The sequence below is a fragment of the Pelophylax lessonae genome, assembly GCF_965119305.1.
Source record: "Pelophylax lessonae genome assembly, chromosome: 4".
NCBI classification, from domain to species: domain Eukaryota; kingdom Metazoa; phylum Chordata; class Amphibia; order Anura; family Ranidae; genus Pelophylax; species Pelophylax lessonae.
Genome location: NC_138771.1, coordinates 134,979,803 through 135,001,282, shown reverse-complemented (window position 1 = coordinate 135,001,282; position 21,480 = coordinate 134,979,803). Strand labels below are relative to the sequence as shown.

The 21,480-nt window shown below is 42.3% G+C and overlaps 1 protein-coding gene across 3 annotated transcripts in view; it reads left to right on the top strand.

The window, feature by feature from the left end:
- The window catches only part of VPS13C (vacuolar protein sorting 13 homolog C), a 555,353-nt gene that overhangs the window by 516,167 nt on the left and 17,706 nt on the right, over positions 1 to 21,480 (top strand). For all 3 annotated transcript variants that reach the window (XM_082257056.1, XM_082257055.1, XM_082257057.1), the window contains 2 exons: positions 14,350 to 14,438; positions 15,016 to 15,139. In XM_082257056.1, the coding sequence (XP_082113182.1) occupies positions 14,350 to 14,438; positions 15,016 to 15,139 (213 nt within the window). The remainder of the gene's footprint in view (positions 1 to 14,349; positions 14,439 to 15,015; positions 15,140 to 21,480) is intronic.

Sequence of the window (21,480 nt, the reverse complement as noted above, 5' to 3'; positions counted from 1 at the left end):
TTCAAATAAATATTGTCCTTCCATCTTCGGTAAGTGTCACCAATCATTTTCCTATGTAAACTGACCTAAGGGGATCTGAGGAGGGATTTTTTGCAGATCAAAGTTCGCTTCTTCAAACACAACGTATATAAAGAAATCATACACAAAAATATAATAAACCAATAAAGGTGTACATATCTGAATAGCATCTGAACCTTTTATTATAGGTTAGTACTTACAAACAACTAAGTGCTTATATATTAGTTGTTGAAAGCAGTCGTGCACCTCTCACAGATCCTGTCCCTGCATGCCCCCAGATTGATTCATGCTGCATTAGTACAGTAGGAAGGGAAAAATAGTTACAAGGGAGTCAAGATGGCAGTTCATACACACAAAGGCATATGCAAACCCTCCAAAATAGCCCCAACAATTTCATCATGATAATGTCTATCCCAGGTAGATCACAGTTCCCATAAGGGGAAAAGATATTTACCAAATGGTAGAAGAATGAATATGCACGGACAAAAGCCTCCAATTTGGCAGGCAAGTTGTAGTTAGTCCCAGAGAGGACTGCAGGAGAGACATGCCTGCTGACATCTTCCCACTAAATAGCCCCCGTCAGCACCCTCAAACAACACACATTATTAAGGTGTATGACAAGGGGGAGGAGGGGCCAATAAGGGAACCCTCTACATTTGGATAATCTGTGTCCAGTTCCACATTCTGACAACATACTGCACAAAAAAACCCTAGGAACTAAATAAAGGTCTTTCTGGTACCTTTTAGGATAAAACATCAAAAAAATGTTTATTGTACAAAGTTTAAAATTGTGTCTTTAGCATGAAAATATACAAATAATCAACACAAATTGACAAATATATTCAATAGTTTCTGTATTACTCTTGAAAATTTTTTTGTTCATCCACCCCGCTGCAGCAAGGTGGATAAACGAAAAAATCTTTCAATACTAATACAGAAACATATGAATAAATTTGTCAATTTGTGTTGAATATTTGTATAATTTCAGGCTATAGACATAATTTTAAGCTTTGTACAATCCTTTTTTTTTTTTTTTTAAGGTAACCCTCTACATTTGGATAATCTGTGTCCAGTTCCACATTCTGACAACATACTGCACAAAAAAACCCTAGGAACTAAATAAAGGTCTTTCTGGTACCTTTTAGGATAAAACATCAAAAAAATGTTTATTGTACAAAGTTTAAAATTGTGTCTTTAGCATGAAAATATACAAATAATCAACACAAATTGACAAATATATTCAATAGTTTCTGTATTACTCTTGAAAATTTTTTTGTTCATCCACCCCGCTGCAGCAAGGTGGATAAACGAAAAAATCTTTCAATACTAATACAGAAACATATGAATAAATTTGTCAATTTGTGTTGAATATTTATATAATTTCAGGCTATAGACATAATTTTAAGCTTTGTACAATCCTTTTTTTTTTTTTTTTTTTAAGGTAACCCTCTACATTTGGATAATCTGTGTCCAGTTCCACATTCTGACAACATACTGCACAAAAAACCCTAGGAACTAAATAAAGGTCTTTCTGGTACCTTTTAGGATAAAACATCAAAAAAATGTTTATTGTACAAAGTTTAAAATTGTGTCTTTAGCATGAAAATATACAAATAATCAACACAAATTGACAAATATATTCAATAGTTTCTGTATTACTCTTGAAAATTTTTTTGTTCATCCACCCCGCTGCAGCAAGGTGGATAAACGAAAAAATCTTTCAATACTAATACAGAAACATATGAATAAATTTGTCAATTTGTGTTGAATATTTGTATAATTTCAGGCTATAGACATAATTTTAAGCTTTGTACAATCCTTTTTTTTTTTTTAAGGGAACCCTCTACATTTGGATAATCTGTGTCCAGTTCCACATTCTGACAACATACTGCACAAAAAACCTAGGAACTAAATAAAGGTCTTTCTGGTACCTTTTAAGATAAAACATCAAAAAAATGTTTATTGTACAAAGTTTAAAATTGTGTCTTTAGCATGAAAATATACAAATAATCAACACAAATTGACAAATATATTCAATAGTTTCTGTATTACTCTTAAAAAATTTTTTGTTCATCCACCCCGCTGCAGCAAGGTGGATAAACGAAAAAATCTTTCAATACTAATACAGAAACATATGAATAAATTTGTCTAATTTCAGGCTATAGACATAATTTTAAGCTTTGTACAATCCTTTTTTTTTTTTTTTTTTATGTTTTATCTTAATGGTACAGAGAAAGTCCTTTAGTTAGTTCCTAGAGTTTTTTGTGCATTTGGATAACTGTGTCTGAGGAAGCTAACCTTAATCTGTAGAATGCACATCATGTCAACGTATTAGCAAGAAATTCTACATGTCCACACATGTCATACATAAGATAATGACGGGCGATACCTACCTGACACAATATCTACTTTGAGCTGGTTTTGTGCTGTCTGTGGCCTGGTTTCATAATTATGCTTGCATCGTCTGGCTACTTTGATAACGTTAAATATTTTTATATTTTGCAATATTTTAATTTTGATAATAGGTCTATACAGTATATGATAATTCTTTATTTAAGGCATCTTTCTATTCCCATTTGGATGAGCTTGGTAATTGTACATTAAATAATGGTTGATGGGTAACCTACAGGTCGGTTTCCTTTTATGATATTTAAAAATATAGTTTTTAAAACAGCTGCGGTGCAAGGCAGACCAACCAGCCATGTACAGTAAAAATGATCAGTTACCTTATTTGTGCTGTGATATGTTAAATCACAGAAACATGAATATCAGGCTTTGATGACAGATGTTATTTTTCCAGTTCAAACCCTTTTCTTGAAGCACATTTATAGCTAATTTTATGTAAGCACAATAGTAACTACATTTGCAGATTCTTAACAGTAATGTAAATATATTTGGCTAAGAATGTTAGTGTTTGTAGGCAGAAGAAAGACTGCAGTTGTGATCAACCAAATATTTAGTAAATGGTGGCCAGACACAGCTGGTAGATGCAGGTTAGGTGATTAGCTAATGTGCATATTTTATATTATGACATCTGTATTGCTCACCCTTCTGTAACTCTCTGAACATCCAGGCCTTTCAAAAAAGTTACTCAGCCAGCACAATATTGTCTCTGCTGTGTGAAGCCCAATTGTAAAACATGTAAACATGCTGATTTTTCAGGCAATAAGACAAAGTTCAGGTGTTTATGTCTGGGTAACAAATAGAAACAAAATCTTCCAGCATCCCAAAAAAACCTGGCACTGCTGAGATGTTTTCACGTAAAAACAGACTAGACCCAATAATAATAATAATAATTATATTTATGTTCTACTAATTTTGGGAGGATGAATACCTATCGCAGCTTGTGTCAGATTGATTGATAAATCTACTTGTCTATGGCCAATGCCAGATTTGTCTTGCCGCTAAAAATACGCAAATCAAAAGTATTAGGTGAGAAAGGTGAATTGAATCATCTGGATCTGTGTAAATCTGTGATTTCATAGTATTTCTTTAAGCCCAAAGCCCCGAAAAGTAAAAGTTCTCCCTTGCAGTAGGGATGCCCCTTGCGTGGCCTGTTTAGGTCCAGGGGAAAGTAAATACTATTTAACTATTCAGATCCAACACTCCCATAGCAGACAATGCTCACCTATGCTTTAGCAGTGGGCTATTCCTCAGTGTCCTCATGCCCATTTTAGGGCTTGTTTACATCGGGGGCATCTGACCGCCAGAGCATAGTAGGGAAGAGGCTGCAGGGTGCCATCTTGCAGTGCAGAGGAGTCTGCATTAGAGGGGGATCAGGTAAATATTGTTTTAATCATACATTACAGGACATAGCAATTGGTCCTTGAACCATGGGTTATATGGAGCAACAGTGCGGGTGATTGGACACTGCCAAAAAAGCTTTGCCGGGACTGTCCTCGAGTGTATCCATATAAACCTGCCTGCTCTGTGAGGCTAGAGTTCTTTGGTGATGGACTCCTTCTTCTTTTGGAGAATGTTTTTTTTCTGTTTTATACGTTTTCCTTTCCTTCTAAAACTATTTGACTGTTTTTTTCCCCTTATGGCTCACTAGCAGATGCTAGTGAGCCATGAGGAAACTTGACCACGTGACCTCCGAGATCGTATGCCGGACAGAGCGGTATCACCCGGGTGTCACTTAGGGCAAGTGTGTGGGAGATGGAGCGGGTGAGGGACAGAGCGGTATTGAGTGCTGTGCATATTCCAGGGGTGGAAAATTGGCAGGCAGACTACCTCAGTCGACAGGTGTTGGACCAGTGAGAATGGTCTCTTCACCTGGAGGCGTTTCATCAACTGTGTCTCCGATAGGGAACTCCCAAAGTGGTCCTGTTGGCCTCTCGTCTTAACAGGAAAGTACAGAGGTTTGAAGAAAGGTCTCGGGTTCCTCTGGCCGACGCCACAGGCGCTCTGGTGGCCCCTTGGGACCAGTATCATCTGATATACGCCTTTCCCCCTCTAAAACTTCTGCAAAGACTTCTGCAAAGACCCAGAATGGCCTTGCCAGTCTTGATACTTAGACCTGGTACGGCTGGTCGCCGACATCCCTTAGAGACTGCCTCTCAGAGAAGTTCTTCTGGCTCAAGAACCGATCTTTACAGTCGCTGGCTTTAACGGTGTGGCTATTGAAATCCAGGTGCTGAGGGATACAGTGGTGTCGGAATCACTGATTCCCATGCTGTTAAAAGCTAAATAATCTACTTTTAGGAAGATTTATCATTGCGTCTGGAAGGCGTACGTTGCGTGGTGTGAGGCTCGGGGGCTTTCCCCCTGTCCCTTTTCAGTGGCTAGAATTTTGGAGTTCCTCCAAAAAGGGGTAGATCAACACTTGGCCTTGGGAACCATCAAGGGCCAAGTTTCAGCCTTGGCGGTTTTCTTCCAATGCCTGTTGGCTACGCACTCCTTGATTCATACTTTTATTCAGGGGGTCCGCCACTTGGCTCTCCTGGTGAGGTCTCCGTTGCCTCCGTAGGACCTCAACTTTTTGCTGTCGGTTCTTTTAAAAACCTCCTTTTGTAAACTTTCGTGAGATTCCTCTGCTCATTTTGACACTGAAGGTAGCCGCCTTGGTGGCTATTACTTATGCAGGCAGGGTGTCGGAGTTGGCTGCACTGTCTTGTCGTTCACCTTATCTGGTGGTCCACAGAGACTAACTGGTACTTCGTCCCTCTCAGTCGTTCCTTCCTACGGTCATTTCTGGTTTCTATTTAAATGACGACATTGTATTGCCTTCCTTGTGTCCTAAGCCTAAACACCCTAAGGAGATCGCCTTACATTCTTTGGATGTGGTTTGGGCAATCGGGGTGTATCTGGTGGTGAATTAGTAGTTTAGGAAATTGGACTACCTATTTGTTCTTTACGGATTGACCTCGAAAAGGGCTGGCTGCGTCTGCTGCGACCATTTCCAGATGGATCAGGCAGGCCGTGGTGCAGGCCTATATCATTAAGGGTCAGTATCATCCTTTCCCTTTTTAGGTGCATTCTACAAGGGCGCTTAGTGCCTCTTGGGCTTTTTGTCATCAGGTGTCCATGATGCAGGTTTGCAAGGTGGCCACCTAGTCGTCTGTGCACAGTTTCACAAAATTTTACAAAGTGGGTGAGTTGGCATCTGCCTTTGGCTGCAAGGTTTTGTAGGTTGCTGTTTGAGAGGACTAGTCCCCTTTGAGAGTGTATTTTTCAGGTGAGCTCCAGTTGTTCCTGGTTGAGCTCTTGTTACCTGGTTGGCTAGGTTTAGCCTTTTTGGGAATTTTTTCTGCTGTGTTTTTTCCCACCTCTCATGTTTGACACTGCTTTGGGACGTCCCAATGGTCAAGAGGGTCTGGAGCGATGTTCGTCAATGAACGAAAGAGAAAATTGGATTTTTGTCTTGACGTAAAATCCTTTTCTCTGTTCTTCATTGACGGACACAGCACCCACCCTCTGTTGAGTTGGGTTATATTTCTTCTGACACTGCACCCCTCTGTTGAGTTGGGTTATATTTCTTCTGACACTGCTTGCAACAAAACTGAATACCAATAGCAGGAAGTGGGAGTATACCCCCTGGGACTGCCCCATAGGCGTGGTAAAGTTTTTCCTGCCTAGTGTCCTCCTCCTGTAGGGGCCAGCATAACCCAATGGTCAAGAAGATCAGGAGCTGTGTCTGTTAATGAACATCAGAGAAAAGGATTTTAATGTAAAACAAAAATCAAAATTTTTCTAGGTCACTTAGATCTAAACGAGCAGTTAACCCTTGTAGTGTAGGGGCAGCTTCATTCCAAGGAAGGATTTTTACTTTCTCAGAGTTTAACTTTAACTAATATGCTGAATACTTGCAGTGGGTAAAGTGATCTGTTGTAGCTCGTCCCTGCTTGTAACAAAATTTCAGACATTGTATAATGAACCTTGATGAGTTTATACAATATGTGTTTATATACGCAACTGTCAAATGCACAATAACAATGACATTTGTTTTAAAGCACAGACATTTTATAAGTTCATGGAAATTTTTAGATATTATTTGTAGTTTTGTGTAATAATATTATGTTCTTACTATTAAAACCCTTGCTTATATAAGTGTACCAAAATATGATAAAATAAGACTTTAGCATGTCTATATGATTATATATGATTATTATAATATTGATACTTTTAAATATTTCATATTCTGTTATTTAAACTAATGAATGTTTATATGCAAATAAAGGACCAGTTATTCTTGTTTCAAATCTATAATTGTATTCACCAAGCACTTAAAAGAAAAAACGTTGCTATAAGTAATATATTTTGATGACTTTTTGCTGTTAGTACATGTTTTTATAGTATTCAGTGTATTTAATTTTTAATATCACATGACCAAAGCTTAAAGTAGTTCTAAAACTTCCTTTTTCATTAAGTACATCGATTAGTTACATCCATCGTGATCGAAAATATCAAAAACAATATGCCTTTCATCGTATATTACTAACCGTTATTATCCAGCTTATCAGGGATCCTTGCTCTTTTTAAATGAGCTTACAACCAGCAGAGCGCGCTCCTGGGTACACGTGAACAATTTTTGGGACTGCATGTCTCATCACAATTTGCGCTAATGCACATGCACTCCTCTTCATTTTTAGGCCAGCTAACACGAGGACAAGCAGACTCCCCGTCACATGCAGAAAGAAAGTTAACAGTGCTTCTTCCCAGGCATGCCCATTCCCTGCCTCTCAGCTGCAGTGTCCCACCAACCCCAGGGTCGTTGTGTATACAGGCTCAGTTAGTGTTAGGATGCTGGTGTAATCCTAAGCCTGGGAGCGTGCACGCACAGGTGCCCCCCTCAGATCGGTGTGGTATGGGGACACTGGAGAGGAGACCAGCGGAAGTGGCTTAAACAAAGAAAGAATATAAAGGAAGAGCTTGGAAACAGCAGGTTAGGCTTACTGATTAAGCTTATTGTTAATTAAAATATACATATAAAACCCGCGCCCTTATAGCAGCGAACTCATACAGCTGGATGTATACAAAAATTGATATGAAAGGAGTCGCGCTTAATAGAACAGTAAATAAATCCCATAGAAGAAAAACAGCAATGACTGGGAATCACATCACAGCCACATTCAGCCTTGATGGGTATACAGTTCATGAGAATGCGGGGTCATATCACCCAGGTGTATGTTGCAGACAGACGCTTGTGAGAACCTTCACCACATATAGCCTCTTACCAGAGAGAGACGGGGCATACACGGTAAGTAGTTAGAGGACTACTTCGCCTGTATCCAGCAAGTCAGCTCCGGTACGAATCCAATCATCCGGTGTTCACCAATATAAAGGATGTGCTGGCACTTTAAGGACCCGCTCTCAGAGTGTATGCTTGATCCGCCGTGCAATTCCTTCTCAGTGCAAAAAAACAATAGTGTGCCACCTAGGGGGTGGAGCACATCTAGGTGGCACACTATTGTTTTTTTGCACTGAGAAGGAATTGCACGGCGGATCAAGCATACACTCTGAGAGCGGGTCCTTAAAGTGCCAGCACATCCTTTATATTGGTGAACACCGGATGATTGGATTCGTACCGGAGCTGACTTGCTGGATACAGGCGAAGTAGTCCTCTAACTACTTACCGTGTATGCCCCGTCTCTCTCTGGTAAGAGGCTATATGTGGTGAAGGTTCTCACAAGCGTCTGTCTGCAACATACACCTGGGTGATATGACCCCGCATTCTCATGAACTGTATACCCATCAAGGCTGAATGTGGCTGTGATGTGATTCCCAGTCATTGCTATTGTTAATTACTTTAAGACCGGAAGGATTTGCCCCCTTAATGACCAGGCCACTTTTTTCAACTTGGCAATGCGTGACTTTAACTGACAATTGCGCAGTCGTGCGACGCTGTACCCAAACTAAATTTACGTCCTTTTTTTCCCACAAATAGAGCTTTCTTTTGGTTGTATTTGATCACCTCTACTGTTTTTTTGGGCTATATACAAAATAAGAGCGACAATTCTGAAAAAATCAATATTTTTCACGTTCTGCTATATAACATACCCAAAAAAATTTAAAAATCTAATTTTTTTTTAACATTTTAGGCCAATTTGTTTTCTGCTACATATTTTTGGTAAAAAAAATTGCAATAAGCGTATTTTGATTGGTTTGCGCAAAAGTTATTGCGTCTACTAACTAAGGGAAAGATTTATGTGTTTTTTTTTTTTAAGTAATGTCAGCGATCTGCGATTTTTTTTCAGGACTGCGACATTGCAGCGGACATATCGGACCCCTGACTGACATTTTTGACACTTTTGGGGGGACCAGTGACATTACTACAGTAATCAGTGCTAGAAAATATTCACTGTTGCTGTAATAATGACACTGGCAGAGAAGGGGTTAACATTGTGTGTGATCAAGGGGTTAAATGTGAGCCCAGGGGAGTGATTATACTGTGGGGGGGTGTGGCTTGTGGAATGACCATAGAGACCTGTAAGCCTATATAGAAGGATCACAGGAGCTCTATGATAATTCTAGGGAGAACGGTCAGCTGTGTTTGCGGGGAACGATCGCGGGTGTCAGGCGGCATTCAGAGCCGCCTGTCCGCTGCATCGGCTTCCCCGCTGACGATTCGCGCTGGAGCGACTGCCTGCCGCAGTACATCTGCGGCGGGCGGCCGTAAAGAGGTTAAGGAACCTACGTTTACAATAAAATATTGTGGTTTCATATCACATTAAACATTACTGATAATCCCTTTTAGTTTATCCCAACACATTCTGTCACATTTGCTGATAAGCTAGTCTGCTAGTAAATATGGAGTAAAATATGAATAAAGATCTGTGAAAGAGATCAGTAGAGTGAATACTATGATTACATGTATTATTTGTTTTAAGATCATGCATTTTTTAGAATGTGATATTTTTTATTATAACCATTTTTAAGTTAACTTTTTTTTTTTTTTAATTGAATTTGTAACCAAAAGTTAGGGGCCTATTTATAAAAAAAATCTATGAAATAATTGAATCTTGTTTTGCCCTGTTTATTGATAATTTTTTTCATAGAAAATTTTCATTGAAAAATATCTAAAAAGCAAATGTTGTAAGACTGACATTTAAAAAATATTGTAAGAACTGTTAGACGTAAAATAATTTGCTCCATCTTGGGGCAGGTCTCTTCAATGATTTTCCCTGAAAGTTATTGTTTACAGTTGGCCTGTGTCAATGGACTTTTGTTCTCTTCAAATGAATTTTGCATTCCCATACAAGTCTTTGGAAGTGCAGCACCTAAAGCAGATCAAATGCATGCCAGAAGGAGATCAATTTCAAGTCGAATGCACCCTGTCCATGAATTATGGATTTTCTCAGAAGGGTCTTAAACTGATGACATCAACACAAATCCATCTACACAGGCCATTGGGGTAATATAAATGAGGGAAAGTGTCTATAAATTTGCATTGTCTGTCTATAGAGGGCTTTCCCTGGATTTACAGTGGGGAAAATATTTATTTGATCCCCTGTAGATTTTCTAAGTTTACCCACTTACAAAGAAAGGAAGGGTCTATAATTTTTATCATAGGAGTATTTAAATTGATAAATACAGAATATCAACCAAAAATCAAATCAATGATACCAATGTTATAAATTGAGTTGCAGTTCCATGAGTAAAATAAGGATTTGATCCCCTACCAAACAACAAGAATTTTGGCTCCCACAGACTAGCTATAGTATGTACTCATGTGGTACACAGCTTAGTCCTCTCAATTAAAGAAGGTGCTCCTAAGGACAACTCGTTATGTGTATAGAAGACCCCTGTCTACAGAATCTCTCTTCCATTCAAACCTCACCATCATGACCAAAGAACTGTCATAGGACAAGATTGTAGACCTGTACAAAGCTGTAATGGGCTACAAGACCACCAGCAAGAAGCTTGGTGAGGAGACAACTGCTAAAGCAATTATTCGCAAATAGAAGAAATACAGAATAACCATCAATCATCCTTGATCTGGAGCTCCATGCAAGATTAGGCCTCATGGGCTAGGAATGATCATGAGAAAAGTGATGGATCAGGCCACAACTACGTGGGAGGAGCTTGTGAATGATCTCAAGGCAGTTGGGATCACAGTCCCCAAACAAGCCATTGGTAACACAATATAATGCCATGGATTTAAATCCTGCAGCACCCGCAAGGTCCCCCTCCTCAAGAAGGTACATGTACAGGCCTATCTGAAGTTAGCCAATGAACATCTAAATGATTCAGAGAAGGATTGGGAGAAAGAACTTTGGTCAGATAAAATCAAAATTGAGTCCTTTGACATTAACTTGACTAACCTTGTTTGGAGGGAGGAAAATGCTGACTATGACCCGAAGAACACCATCCCTACAGTCAGACACGGGGGTGGAAACATTATGCTGTGGAGCTGTTTTCTCTGCTACAGGTACAGGCCGACTTTGTAGCATTGAGGGGCCAATCGATAGTGCCACATATTTAAAACCTTGGATGAGAATCTTCTTCCCTCAGCCAGAACATTGAAGATGGGTTGTGGATGGGTCTTCCAGCATGACAATGACCCAAATCATACTGCCAAGGCAACAAAGGAGTGGCTCCAAAAGAAGCTCATTAAGGTCATGGAGTGGCCCAGCCAGTCTCCAGATCTTAATCCCATACAAAATGTATGGAAGGAGCTGAAACTTTGAGTTGCCAAGCGACAAGAAGTTTGGAACAAAATCCCTGCTGAGATGTGTAAAAACTTGGTAACCAACTGCAAGAAACTTATTACCTCTGTGCTTGATAACAAGGGTTTATCCACCAAGTACTAAGTCATGTTTTGCTAGGGGATCAAATACTTATTTTACTGAACTGCAACTCCATTTATAACATTTGTATCATGTGTCTTTAAAATACACCTATGATTCAAATTATAGACTATTTCTTTGTAAGTGGGCAAACTTATAAAAGCTGCAGGGGATCGAATAATTTTCCCCTATGTATAGGAAAAGTAAGTGGAGCAATTGTCAGGTTTGCTTTAATAGGCAAAACTGACTAAAACAATATAACAATCTGATAAACAGTATATTTTTGGCTTTTATAAATAGGACCCCTAAGGCCTTTAATGTAGCAATGTACTATAATAAAGTTTTCTGTATGGTAATTGATTTTACAATTATTGTGAATTTTTTTGTCTCTGGTGTGAGCAATAAATGCATTTTCTAAATCATGATTTAAGGCTTCTTTTGTGACATTAATATAGATATGAAGCTTAAATTCCTCCAGGTTGTACTCTACATTAAAGCAAGCAGTCTGTGTGTCTGATATTGCAGTATTCATTCTCTAAATACTTTTCTTTTCCTGCTTTGTTCTGCGATTGCACCTGGTGTCTATTCACACGGGCCCCAGTGAGTATACATGCTTGCATGGTTTTGGTGGAGGCTTAATGCTTTACTCTGAGGCAAGAAAGCATGTCTGTGAACATCCTGTAAAATGCTGTGCATTGTGCCGGTACCGTGCAACTATGTCCAATCAATATCAATAGGAGGTGAATAATGTGCCTTTTTTTTTTCCTTTCATTTCAATTATATATTTATTTGGGGTTTCCGCTACAACCTTTTTCTTTTACAAGATCAAGTGCAATAAGGCTTGAATACCAGCAGACAGAGTACAAAGCAGATTATCCAAGCAGCTGTCCTCTTACCTGACACTTAAATGTTAATGTAGAGAGCAACCAGAAGGGAATTTACAGTTGGTGAATGATTTATGGCAAAGACCTTGGTGGTATATACAAGCTAGTTTGAAAAAGACAGAGAAAATAGGAGTAAAGAGAAAAAGTGAGAAAAGTAGCAATGAAATGAAAGGTAGTTGTGGATAAGGATAGAATTCCTGATCTAAAGATATTAGAAACATTCAGAGGCAGGAAGTCTGTGTATGTCTCTAAAACATTGGAATAGTTTTAGAATAGAAGAACAGAATTTGTATCTGTATGTATTGCTGCAGTAAATCCAGTGTCTGAAGGACTCTGGAGAGGAGAGCTGTAGATGAGTAATGCAGCTTAGACAAGGGAGGGAATACTATAGATACTGTCTATGGCCAGTACTGTGATACTGTACATGGCCAGGTAGTTTGTGAAAAATTATTTTGTCATTGGAATCAGGCAAGTATATACCCAAATATTACAGTTTGTCAGTAGTCTGTTGAATCTCAGTTGTCCTAACATGTTGAGAGTTTGGGGGAGGGAGGAAGTGCCTTCAATTCTTTATTATACAGTATGCTAGGCTGGGCAGGTTGGGGAAGATAGTAACCTGTTTGGGAGCAAGATAAGGGGGTTTGCCAAAAAGAGTTGAGCATCGCCTGCAAAAAGACACAACCTCTGGGATGGGCCCACTAATTCAAGACCCTGAATATTGGGGTTGGTTATCAGTTGAACCAGAAGCTTTATTTCAAGCACAAATAATAGGTGGATGAAGGGAAACCCAGACTAGTGTTGAATAAGATGTTAAATGAAGCGGACTTAAAACCAGATTATCTCACAAATGCTTTGAATATTGGTAAAGAGAGGAGTTCAAATTTAGAAAAATTCCATTTACATAGCACATCAAATGGGTATTGCCAGGAAAGAGAATCAAATGCGTTTTTAATATCTATAAAAAAAAAACGCATCAATGGAATATGCATACTTTTTGGCTATATGTGTAAGCACAGTTCATCTTCTAAAATTACTAGCCTGTAAGGTCACGATGAACCCTACTTGGTGTTTAACTATAGACGTTTGATTGAGTTTAATATGGCCGCTATGATCATGGCTAGTATTTTTATTTCTATATTGATATGAGAGGTGGGTTTATATTTGAACCAGTGTCTACAAGTAGCGGGGTTAGGGGTTCTTATACAACATTGTAGTATGGAACAATTAATTCATCAGGCCCTGGCTCTTATTGGTTTATATCCTTTCAAATAATATTTCTGTGTTTTTATATCTGGACTAATTTTTGGTGTGATGTGTTAACAAGAGATTTAGGTTGTGCCTTCCTGTTAGGAGTTTGGATTTATTTAAAGGTGTCAGGTTTGTCCTAAAGGAGATGATGCATATTTGAAAATTGTGTTCTAGTTTTTTTTAGGTGGAAAATCCTCTCTTTTTAAGATGGGAGGCCGTTTAGAAAGTGCTTGTCTTCTTATGTAGTGACAGGATAGTTCTTGCTGTATGTAACTGAAAATTTCCGTATTTTTTTTGTTATAAAGATATGAGGATCCTTTCTTTCAGTGGAAAATTCTTTGCTCTCTGAGTACGTTAGTTTATTAGCTAGTGAATGTATGCAAGCCTGCAAAGCAATTGTCTTTTGGAATACAGAAAATTATTATTCCAATGTGCGGAATTGTTTTTTGAGCTATTGTATGGAGTTATTGTGCAATAAACCTTAAGAGATCCAGTCTTAACAGAAATTGTTAGTTGGTCTCAGATTTTACTAGCTTGAATGCCAGTGAAGTCTACGTCTCTAGGCCACTAGTTACTTAAGTTTAAAGGCGATTATCACAGCCTTGGGATTTTATAAAAAATGTAGTGGCAGCTTGTTTCTTTAAGGCAAATGTCTTCAAGTCACATACAGCCTGCAATTTTGACTGGTCAATTCAGACCTCATTCTTTAATCCATCGCCTGTTTTTTTTATGCTAGAAATGTATATTTCTATATGGGCATCCTCTCAATAACATTTTGACGTGATTAACTATAAAAGATATGCCAGTCGTACATGTAATGAACTATTAATACATAATACTTTTATCATTTTAATATAAAAACCACATAAATGGGCATATTCATAGATTTTGGAAATTTATAAAAAGAATATGTTGCAGTTTGATAGAGGAATAATGTTGACACATGAATATTATCTTTTTTTATATTCTAGAACTCAAACATCAAAAAGTTGGATGGAGAAATTTACAGATTCTCCTGCCCTCTTGATAATAGAAAAGCGAACCTTGTCGTCACCAACAGGTTTGTTTCATCTTCGGTTGACATATTTGAATTAAGCCTGCGGTAAGTATATTCATTGGACAATGAATATACATGGGCTGCTATGGCTATTGTTATGCCATTGGCTATGTTGCCTGAAACCAGACACTTTGGCAGTGCAAACGTGTCTGCTCTAAAAGCTGTGAATGCATTACACAATGTTGATATCTACCTACAGTCAGGGTGGGAGTGAGTAAAGTCCCCCCAAATCAAGGAAAGCTACGGTTATCACATCTAGTATAAATAAGGTCTAAGATAAAATAGTGTACAACTGCTTTTAACCAGACAAATGCCAGTCAGACATTGGCTCATCCTGCCTCTCAGTTGAAGCACTCTCCTACCGGACACAAGTGATGTTTAGGTATGTGCACATGTACTATAATGGCTGTAAAATAATGCATTTTTTCTGGTCTATGGCAGTTTTACTTTATTATTGAAATACAACTTGCAGGCAGATGTGTGCCTAATATCTACTGAATTTACCATATGGATCTAATTGAAGGCTGAAGCTGTGACCAATGCAATTATCTTTCTAAACTAATTAATTTTTCTTGAATAGGCGGATCATGTCTGTGAAGGAAATGGAGATCTTGGGTCATAGGAGCATAGATTGGGATTACTCCTTTGAGGAGTTCATCTGTCCACCCAAAGTGGAGGAGAATGCACTGACTTTATCAGTCAAGGTACAGAACTGTTCACTTGTTTGGGTATTTGGCAGTGGAATATGCAAGTAGAAACATTTCTAGATAAAAATGCAGCCAGGCAGGTGATGTGTTGTGCAAAGTGTAAATACCAATAGCATGCAGTTAATGCAATCTTTCTTGAATGTTGATACTCACCACAAAGTGCTAGTTTTGACAACTGTTCACTTCCTTTTTAAAATGTGTTTTTCATGCTCTGTCCTTCATACATTATGCAAGATTTGCAATCATGCGATGCAATTTCTCGTGTCACACAAGTTCTCTGTCCAAAAACAGGAACCATAGGTGTGTGCAGCCTACTGCATTAGGGTGTGCACCCCAAACAAGAAGATCAGGCGCACTTGTGTATATACAGTGCCTTAAAAAAAGTATTTCTCTTTCACTCATTGATGGACACAGCTCCTGGTATTCATACCATTAGGTTTTACTGCCCCCTACAGAAGTAGGAAAAAAGGCAGAAAAATTCTGGCAGTCCTAGGGGGGTATAATCCCTCTCTCTGCTATAGCGAACTATAGTTTTTTCTGCCTAATCAGGTGTAAGGATCTAGTTCCTTGCTGGAATCTTTGGTCCTGGAAACATTTTTTAGATAGAACATTTTTTCTTCCTGGATTTTTTTCTGTGAGATCTACAATCAATTGCCGGACTGGGCAACGGGCTAGATAATCTAGATCCAGTGGTCACCCAAGTCTAGCCAACGAGCGGACGCAGACCTCTGCTCTGCGCTAGGTCCGCCGTGACATGGCCCCACTGGACGGGGGCTGGCCTGCGAGTTAAACGCCTCGTGAGGTCACATACAACTGGGGAACAAAGCTGAGGGGAACCTGGCAAGCTTTCCTCCTGGCTTGCCAGGTTCCCCTCCTAACTGCAGGCACCCCCCCACCAAGTCCCTTATCCTGCCCCGCCTTCCACATACGCTGGGGCTATTTTGGGTGGTCTGGCCACTTTTCTGGAGTGGGGGCAGGCACTGACTGGCGATTGGGGCGGAGGGGGGGGTGCGCCGCCGGTGACCGGACGATCGGCTTTGCGGGGGGTTTGTACCTGGTGGGGGCTCCTGCCAGGGGCCCTCGTCCTGCCTGGATTAGTCCTTAAGGCCTGGGTCCCTGTATGCCTTGTGGGGCCGCCATTTTGTTGTATCCTGTTTGTGTTCTATACACGGTGGCCATGTTTGTGTAGTCTGGCGGCCATTTTGCTGTGGTTTACTTGAAAATAGCAGCGGCCATGACAGTGGAGCCCTGTGGGCGGCGATTTCAGTGGTGGGAGCCCCTCCTCATCCCTTTGTGCTGACTTCTGGATCATTTTACTTCCTGATCGCTGCACATGTAATGCAGATTATCTTGGTGGCTGCAGGTGCATGTCTCTGCGGGTGGTGAGTCTGGTGGGTCCGCTCCCTCTCTGCTGAGGATTGCTTGGTCCTGCCAGCACGATGGGGGTTGTCCCTTAGCAGTGTTTTACACTTTTTTGTAGGGTCCCCCTGGTGAGTCATGGAGTATTTGGAGCACATTTCCCCCACCTGATTCCCTTTTCTGAGGCTGCGGGGCCCCTCCTGGTCCCAACCATCGGTGGTCCTGGAGTCTCTTGTGTCCCGGATGGAGGTTGCTTGCGGGCGACGGGCTGGCAAAAAGTGCCCACCCCCCCCCCCCTTTCCTTCCCCTGCCTCATCTGTCTCATCAGATCCTGAATCTTATTCGGCTGCCACAGACGTGGGTCACCCTGCTGGGTCTGCAACCACGCGCCTGTAATCCTCTGATAGTGAGGATGATTCCTCCACTTCTGCGACCGTGTACGAAAAGGCGCTGGTGGCTGCACTGATTGTATCTGTGCATGAGACCCTGAAGATGAAACTGTGACGAAGGCGCAGGTACCCTTTGGCACACACAAGCCATCCTGAGCGGCATAAGTGTTTTTTTCTCGGCACCCGCTCCTCTGTGATCCCCGGAGCACCTGGACTACCCGATGAGTCATTCTGTCCACTGCAACATGTCATCTCGGCAGACGACAGGCCGCCATGCTCCGGACCGCCAGGCCCAAGATGGCGCCCAGCCGCAGCGAGGCACTCAGAAGCCTTCCCATAAGGAAGCTGCCCAGAAGCTCTTCTCAAAGCCTGCCACGAAATCTGCTCCCAGTGTGGGGACCACTCCTGCTGCATCCTCTCCTCCTCAGTCGGATGCCGATGACACAGCCCCGCTGGGGGACATTTCTGCACAACTCTCTGCCTGGGACACTGCAGGTAACCCCCAGTCTCCCCCCCTGTGATTGATGCTGAACCCACCCTGAGGGACATAATGGCCGCAGTTACAACCTGCAACACCTCCATTGCGGCTCTCACTGTGGAGCTGAAGGGAGCTAAGACTGAAATCACTTTTATAAGACACGACATGCAGAAGCTCAGGGAACGTACTGCGGCCGTGGAAGGCAGGGTCAGCTCCATTGAGGATGATTTACACCCCCTTCAGAGGGAGGTTAAAAATACTGCGCTCCTGGCTGCTCAGCAGGCAGCCAGGTTGGAGGACCTTGAGAATCGGATGAGACGTAACAATGTGAGGGCTATTGGCATTCCGGAGCGGGCTGAGGGGAAGAACCCTGTTACATTTATTGGAAAATGGCTGCTGGAAACTTTTGGGCAGGACTCTTTCACTCCCATGTTCTCAGTGGAAAGAGCGCACCGAGTCCCCATGCGCCCCCTCCCTCCTGGAGCACCGCCCCGCACTTTCATCTTTAAATTGCCTAATTACAAAGACAGGGATGCTATCCTGACCTAGGCCCGTGGCCTACAAGACAAGCTGGTGATGGACAACTCCAAAATCTCTCTTTTCCAAGACTACTCGGCGGAGGTGCAGAGGCAGAGAGCGAAGTTTGGGGAGGTAAAGAGGAGGTTGAGAGAGTTGAACTTGCAATACGCTATGCTTTACCCTGCTAAGCTGCGAGTGGTGGCGCGGGATGGAGTGAAATTCTTTGATAGCCCGGCGGCTGCGGCACAATGGGTGGAGGTGGAGGGAAGGGTGCAGCGCCCTGACCGGTCTCCGCGGCCGGGGGCTCCTTGAAGTCTGACCTGGGGCCTAGCTGCGACCTGTTTTTGCAGCTGATGATCGGGTGGTTCCTGCAATACCCCTCTATGAGTGGAAGCTGCCCTATATACACGGACTACAGTTACCACCTTTGTTGGGTTTTGAATGCTGTTCTTGTGGAGAATGCTATGACAGCTGCGTCTCCCACCGTTCTCCCCCCTATGGTTCCTGGTTGGACGGACTTTGCTGATGACCGATGCTCACTAAGCCATGTTGGCGGTGGGCGCTCTGAGGATCCCAGACCTTCTGTTGACTGTTACCCCTTGACACCCCTGTTTTTCCCAATCTACACCCCCTTCCTCACCACTGGAGATGACTGTTGCAACCTTGCTGTCCCGGGATGGGCCTCCTGCCCTGATGCCTGGAACCCTGTCTGTGCCTGCTGGAGACTTGGACTGCCCCTCACTATTCGCAGTGCCTGGTTGATGCCCCCCTCTTTTGAACGTGCCTTTTTGCCCCTTTTTGCTGTCCTAGGATGCGGTGAGTTCCGTTACTCTAAAATCCTTTCATGTCCGTCCTGCCCCTGGCTCTATAATGGCTGATACTTTATGCATTGTTTCCTGGAATGTGCGTGGCCTGAACAACCCATTGAAGAGAACTGCTGTCCACCGAAACCTGAAAAGACTGAAAGCGGACGTGGTTTGCTTACAGGATTGCTTACAGGAGACCCACCTAGCTGCTGATCCCCCCCCCCCCCCAGTGTGGCCCCTGGCTGGTATCCCCATCAGTACCATTCTAGTTTCTCTAGGTATTCTAGAGGTGTGAGTCTGTTGATAAGGCGGGGGGTTAATTTTGCCTGCTCATCGGCCTATGCTGATCCGGAGGGTAGATTTGTGATGTGGGTGTGTTCTATTGGGGGGTCTGTCATGTGCAATAATTACAGTGTATGTGCCTTCTCCATTTTCGGCTGGGGTGATTGGGTTGCTGGCGGAGAGGATTGCTGGCCATCCGGCGGTCCCTCTGCTGGTAATTGGTGACTTCAACGCCACCCTGGACCCCTACTGGGACAGGTTCACCCCTCGCTCCGGGCCCCCTCAGTCGACCGGTAATGGGTCTCCCTTTGCTCGGTTGATGGGGGAGTTGGGACTGACGGATGTTTGGCGGATGGGGCATCCGGGTGACCGGGTATACTCTTGCTACTCGGCTGCACGGTCTGGCCTCTCCCGCATTGATTTGGGGTTTGGCAATCCGGCCCTCTTGCCTCTGGTTGTTGGGGCTGAGTATGGGCCGAGATTGGTTTCGGATCATGCTCCGCTCCGAATCAGCCTGTCCCTGCCGTCTAGGTCGGGGAGACCCCTATGGAAACTGAGGATAGGAAGTTGGAAACGGCGCTACCTAGCGCATGTGCAAAAATGCGGGTGAGATAAAAGAGGAAAGTGCTCTAGTGCGTGAAATACAGTGAAAACATAAATCTTAAGCCTAGTGAAAGATACCCAAACACTGGCTAAAAGTGTGGAAAATTTGAGTCCAAAATTATAAGGAGTAAAGTAATATAGTGTGATTTAAAATGGTTCCAATAAATATGGTATAGTAGTGACAAATAGTAAATGTGCAAAAAGCTGATTCCAATCAATAGATGTAAAAACAGTGCTTGAGTATGGCAAGCAATGAGAATTACTAGTGCTCCCGTAGACGTCCTATGACGAAACGTACGTAGGGCGGAACCCCACGTCACTTCCGGTCCGCAGCTAGTCCCAGTTTGGAACGCGGAAGCTTCCTCGGCACAGCCTGCAAACGTCTGACACGATCTGCTGCATCCAAGCGTGAGTTACTACTAGCCCCCAATAAACCCTGCTGTATATTCTACACTAAGAGGTCCTTTTTTTCTCCTCCTTTTTACACCCAGGTGGGACCCTTCGGTCCGTAAGGACGGACTGGGGAAAAAGGTTTGAGAGAGAGAAAAAAACTCCATTTGTTACCAAGGGGTAAGTGCGACCTCTGGTGGTCAGATTGGAATTACACCCTATAGCAGGTATGCACAAGTAACTCACATTGCTTGCAATATTTAAGCACTGTCTTTATCATTTATTGATTGGAATCAGCTCATTGCACATTTACTATTTGTATGCACTAGTAATTTTTATGCACTAGTAATTCTCATTGCTTGCCATACTCAAGCACTGTTTTTACCATCTATTGATTGGAATCAGCTTTTTGCACATTTACTATTTGTCACTACTATACCATATTTATTGGAACCATTTTAAATCACACTATATTACTTTACTCCTTATAATTTTGGACTCAAATTGTCCACACTTTTAGCCAGTCTTTGGGTATCTTTCACTAGGCTTAAGATTTATGTTTTCACTGTATTTCACGCACTAGAGCACTTTCCTCTTTTATCTCACCGGCATTTTTGCACATGCGCTAGGTAGCTCCGTTTCCAACTTCCTATCCCCACAACTTATATCAGCCCCTAAGATTTTTCTTAGGGGACGGTTGGTGGCTGCAATCTAAATACCCCACGAGCCTGGTAGTTCTTATCCATAGCGCTGGTTACCACCCTCCCCTCACCCTATGGAAACTGAACCCTTTCTGGCTCACGCTTTTTCCTAGTCCTGACCCCATACCTGATTTACTAACTTCCTTTCTGACAACTAATTTGGTAACGGCTGAACTGGGGGTGGTGTGGGATTCTGCAAAGGCCTTCCTGCGAGGGCAGTTTAGTTACCTGATAAATAACATTAAACCTTCTAAGGCATGGGAAAACACCGTACTGGAAGAGGTGACTAAGGCGGAGGCGGCTTATGTTACTGACCCTTCGGAGGAGTCTCAATGCTCCTGGCTGGCAGCCCAGTCCCTCTCTAAGACGGTGGCTTTACAGCGGGCTGAAAACGAGCGTTTTTTCCTACAGCAGAAACATTTTGAGGAGGGAGAGAGTACTGGTCATGTGCTGGCTATGTTGGTTCGTTCCCAACAGCCGGCGGCGTTTATTACCGCTCTGAGGGACCCTTCGGGTGTCCTGCTGAGTTCCACTCCTGAGATCTCTAGGGCCCTGCGAGAGTTTTACTCGGACCTATACTCCTCTAAGGTGTCGGCCCCCCAACAAGTGGTGGAGGACTTCCTGGACACCTGCGACTTGCCGGCGCTCTCTGCCCGGGAAGCGGAGGGACTGGATGCTCCTTTAACTGCAGACGAGCTACTCTTTACTAGGTGTTACCCCTATGAGGAGTCCCTTCTTAAGAAGTGGACTGTGCCACCCTCCGGGTTCCAGATTAAACAACTCAACCATGTTTCTGGTTGAAGAGTCCCTG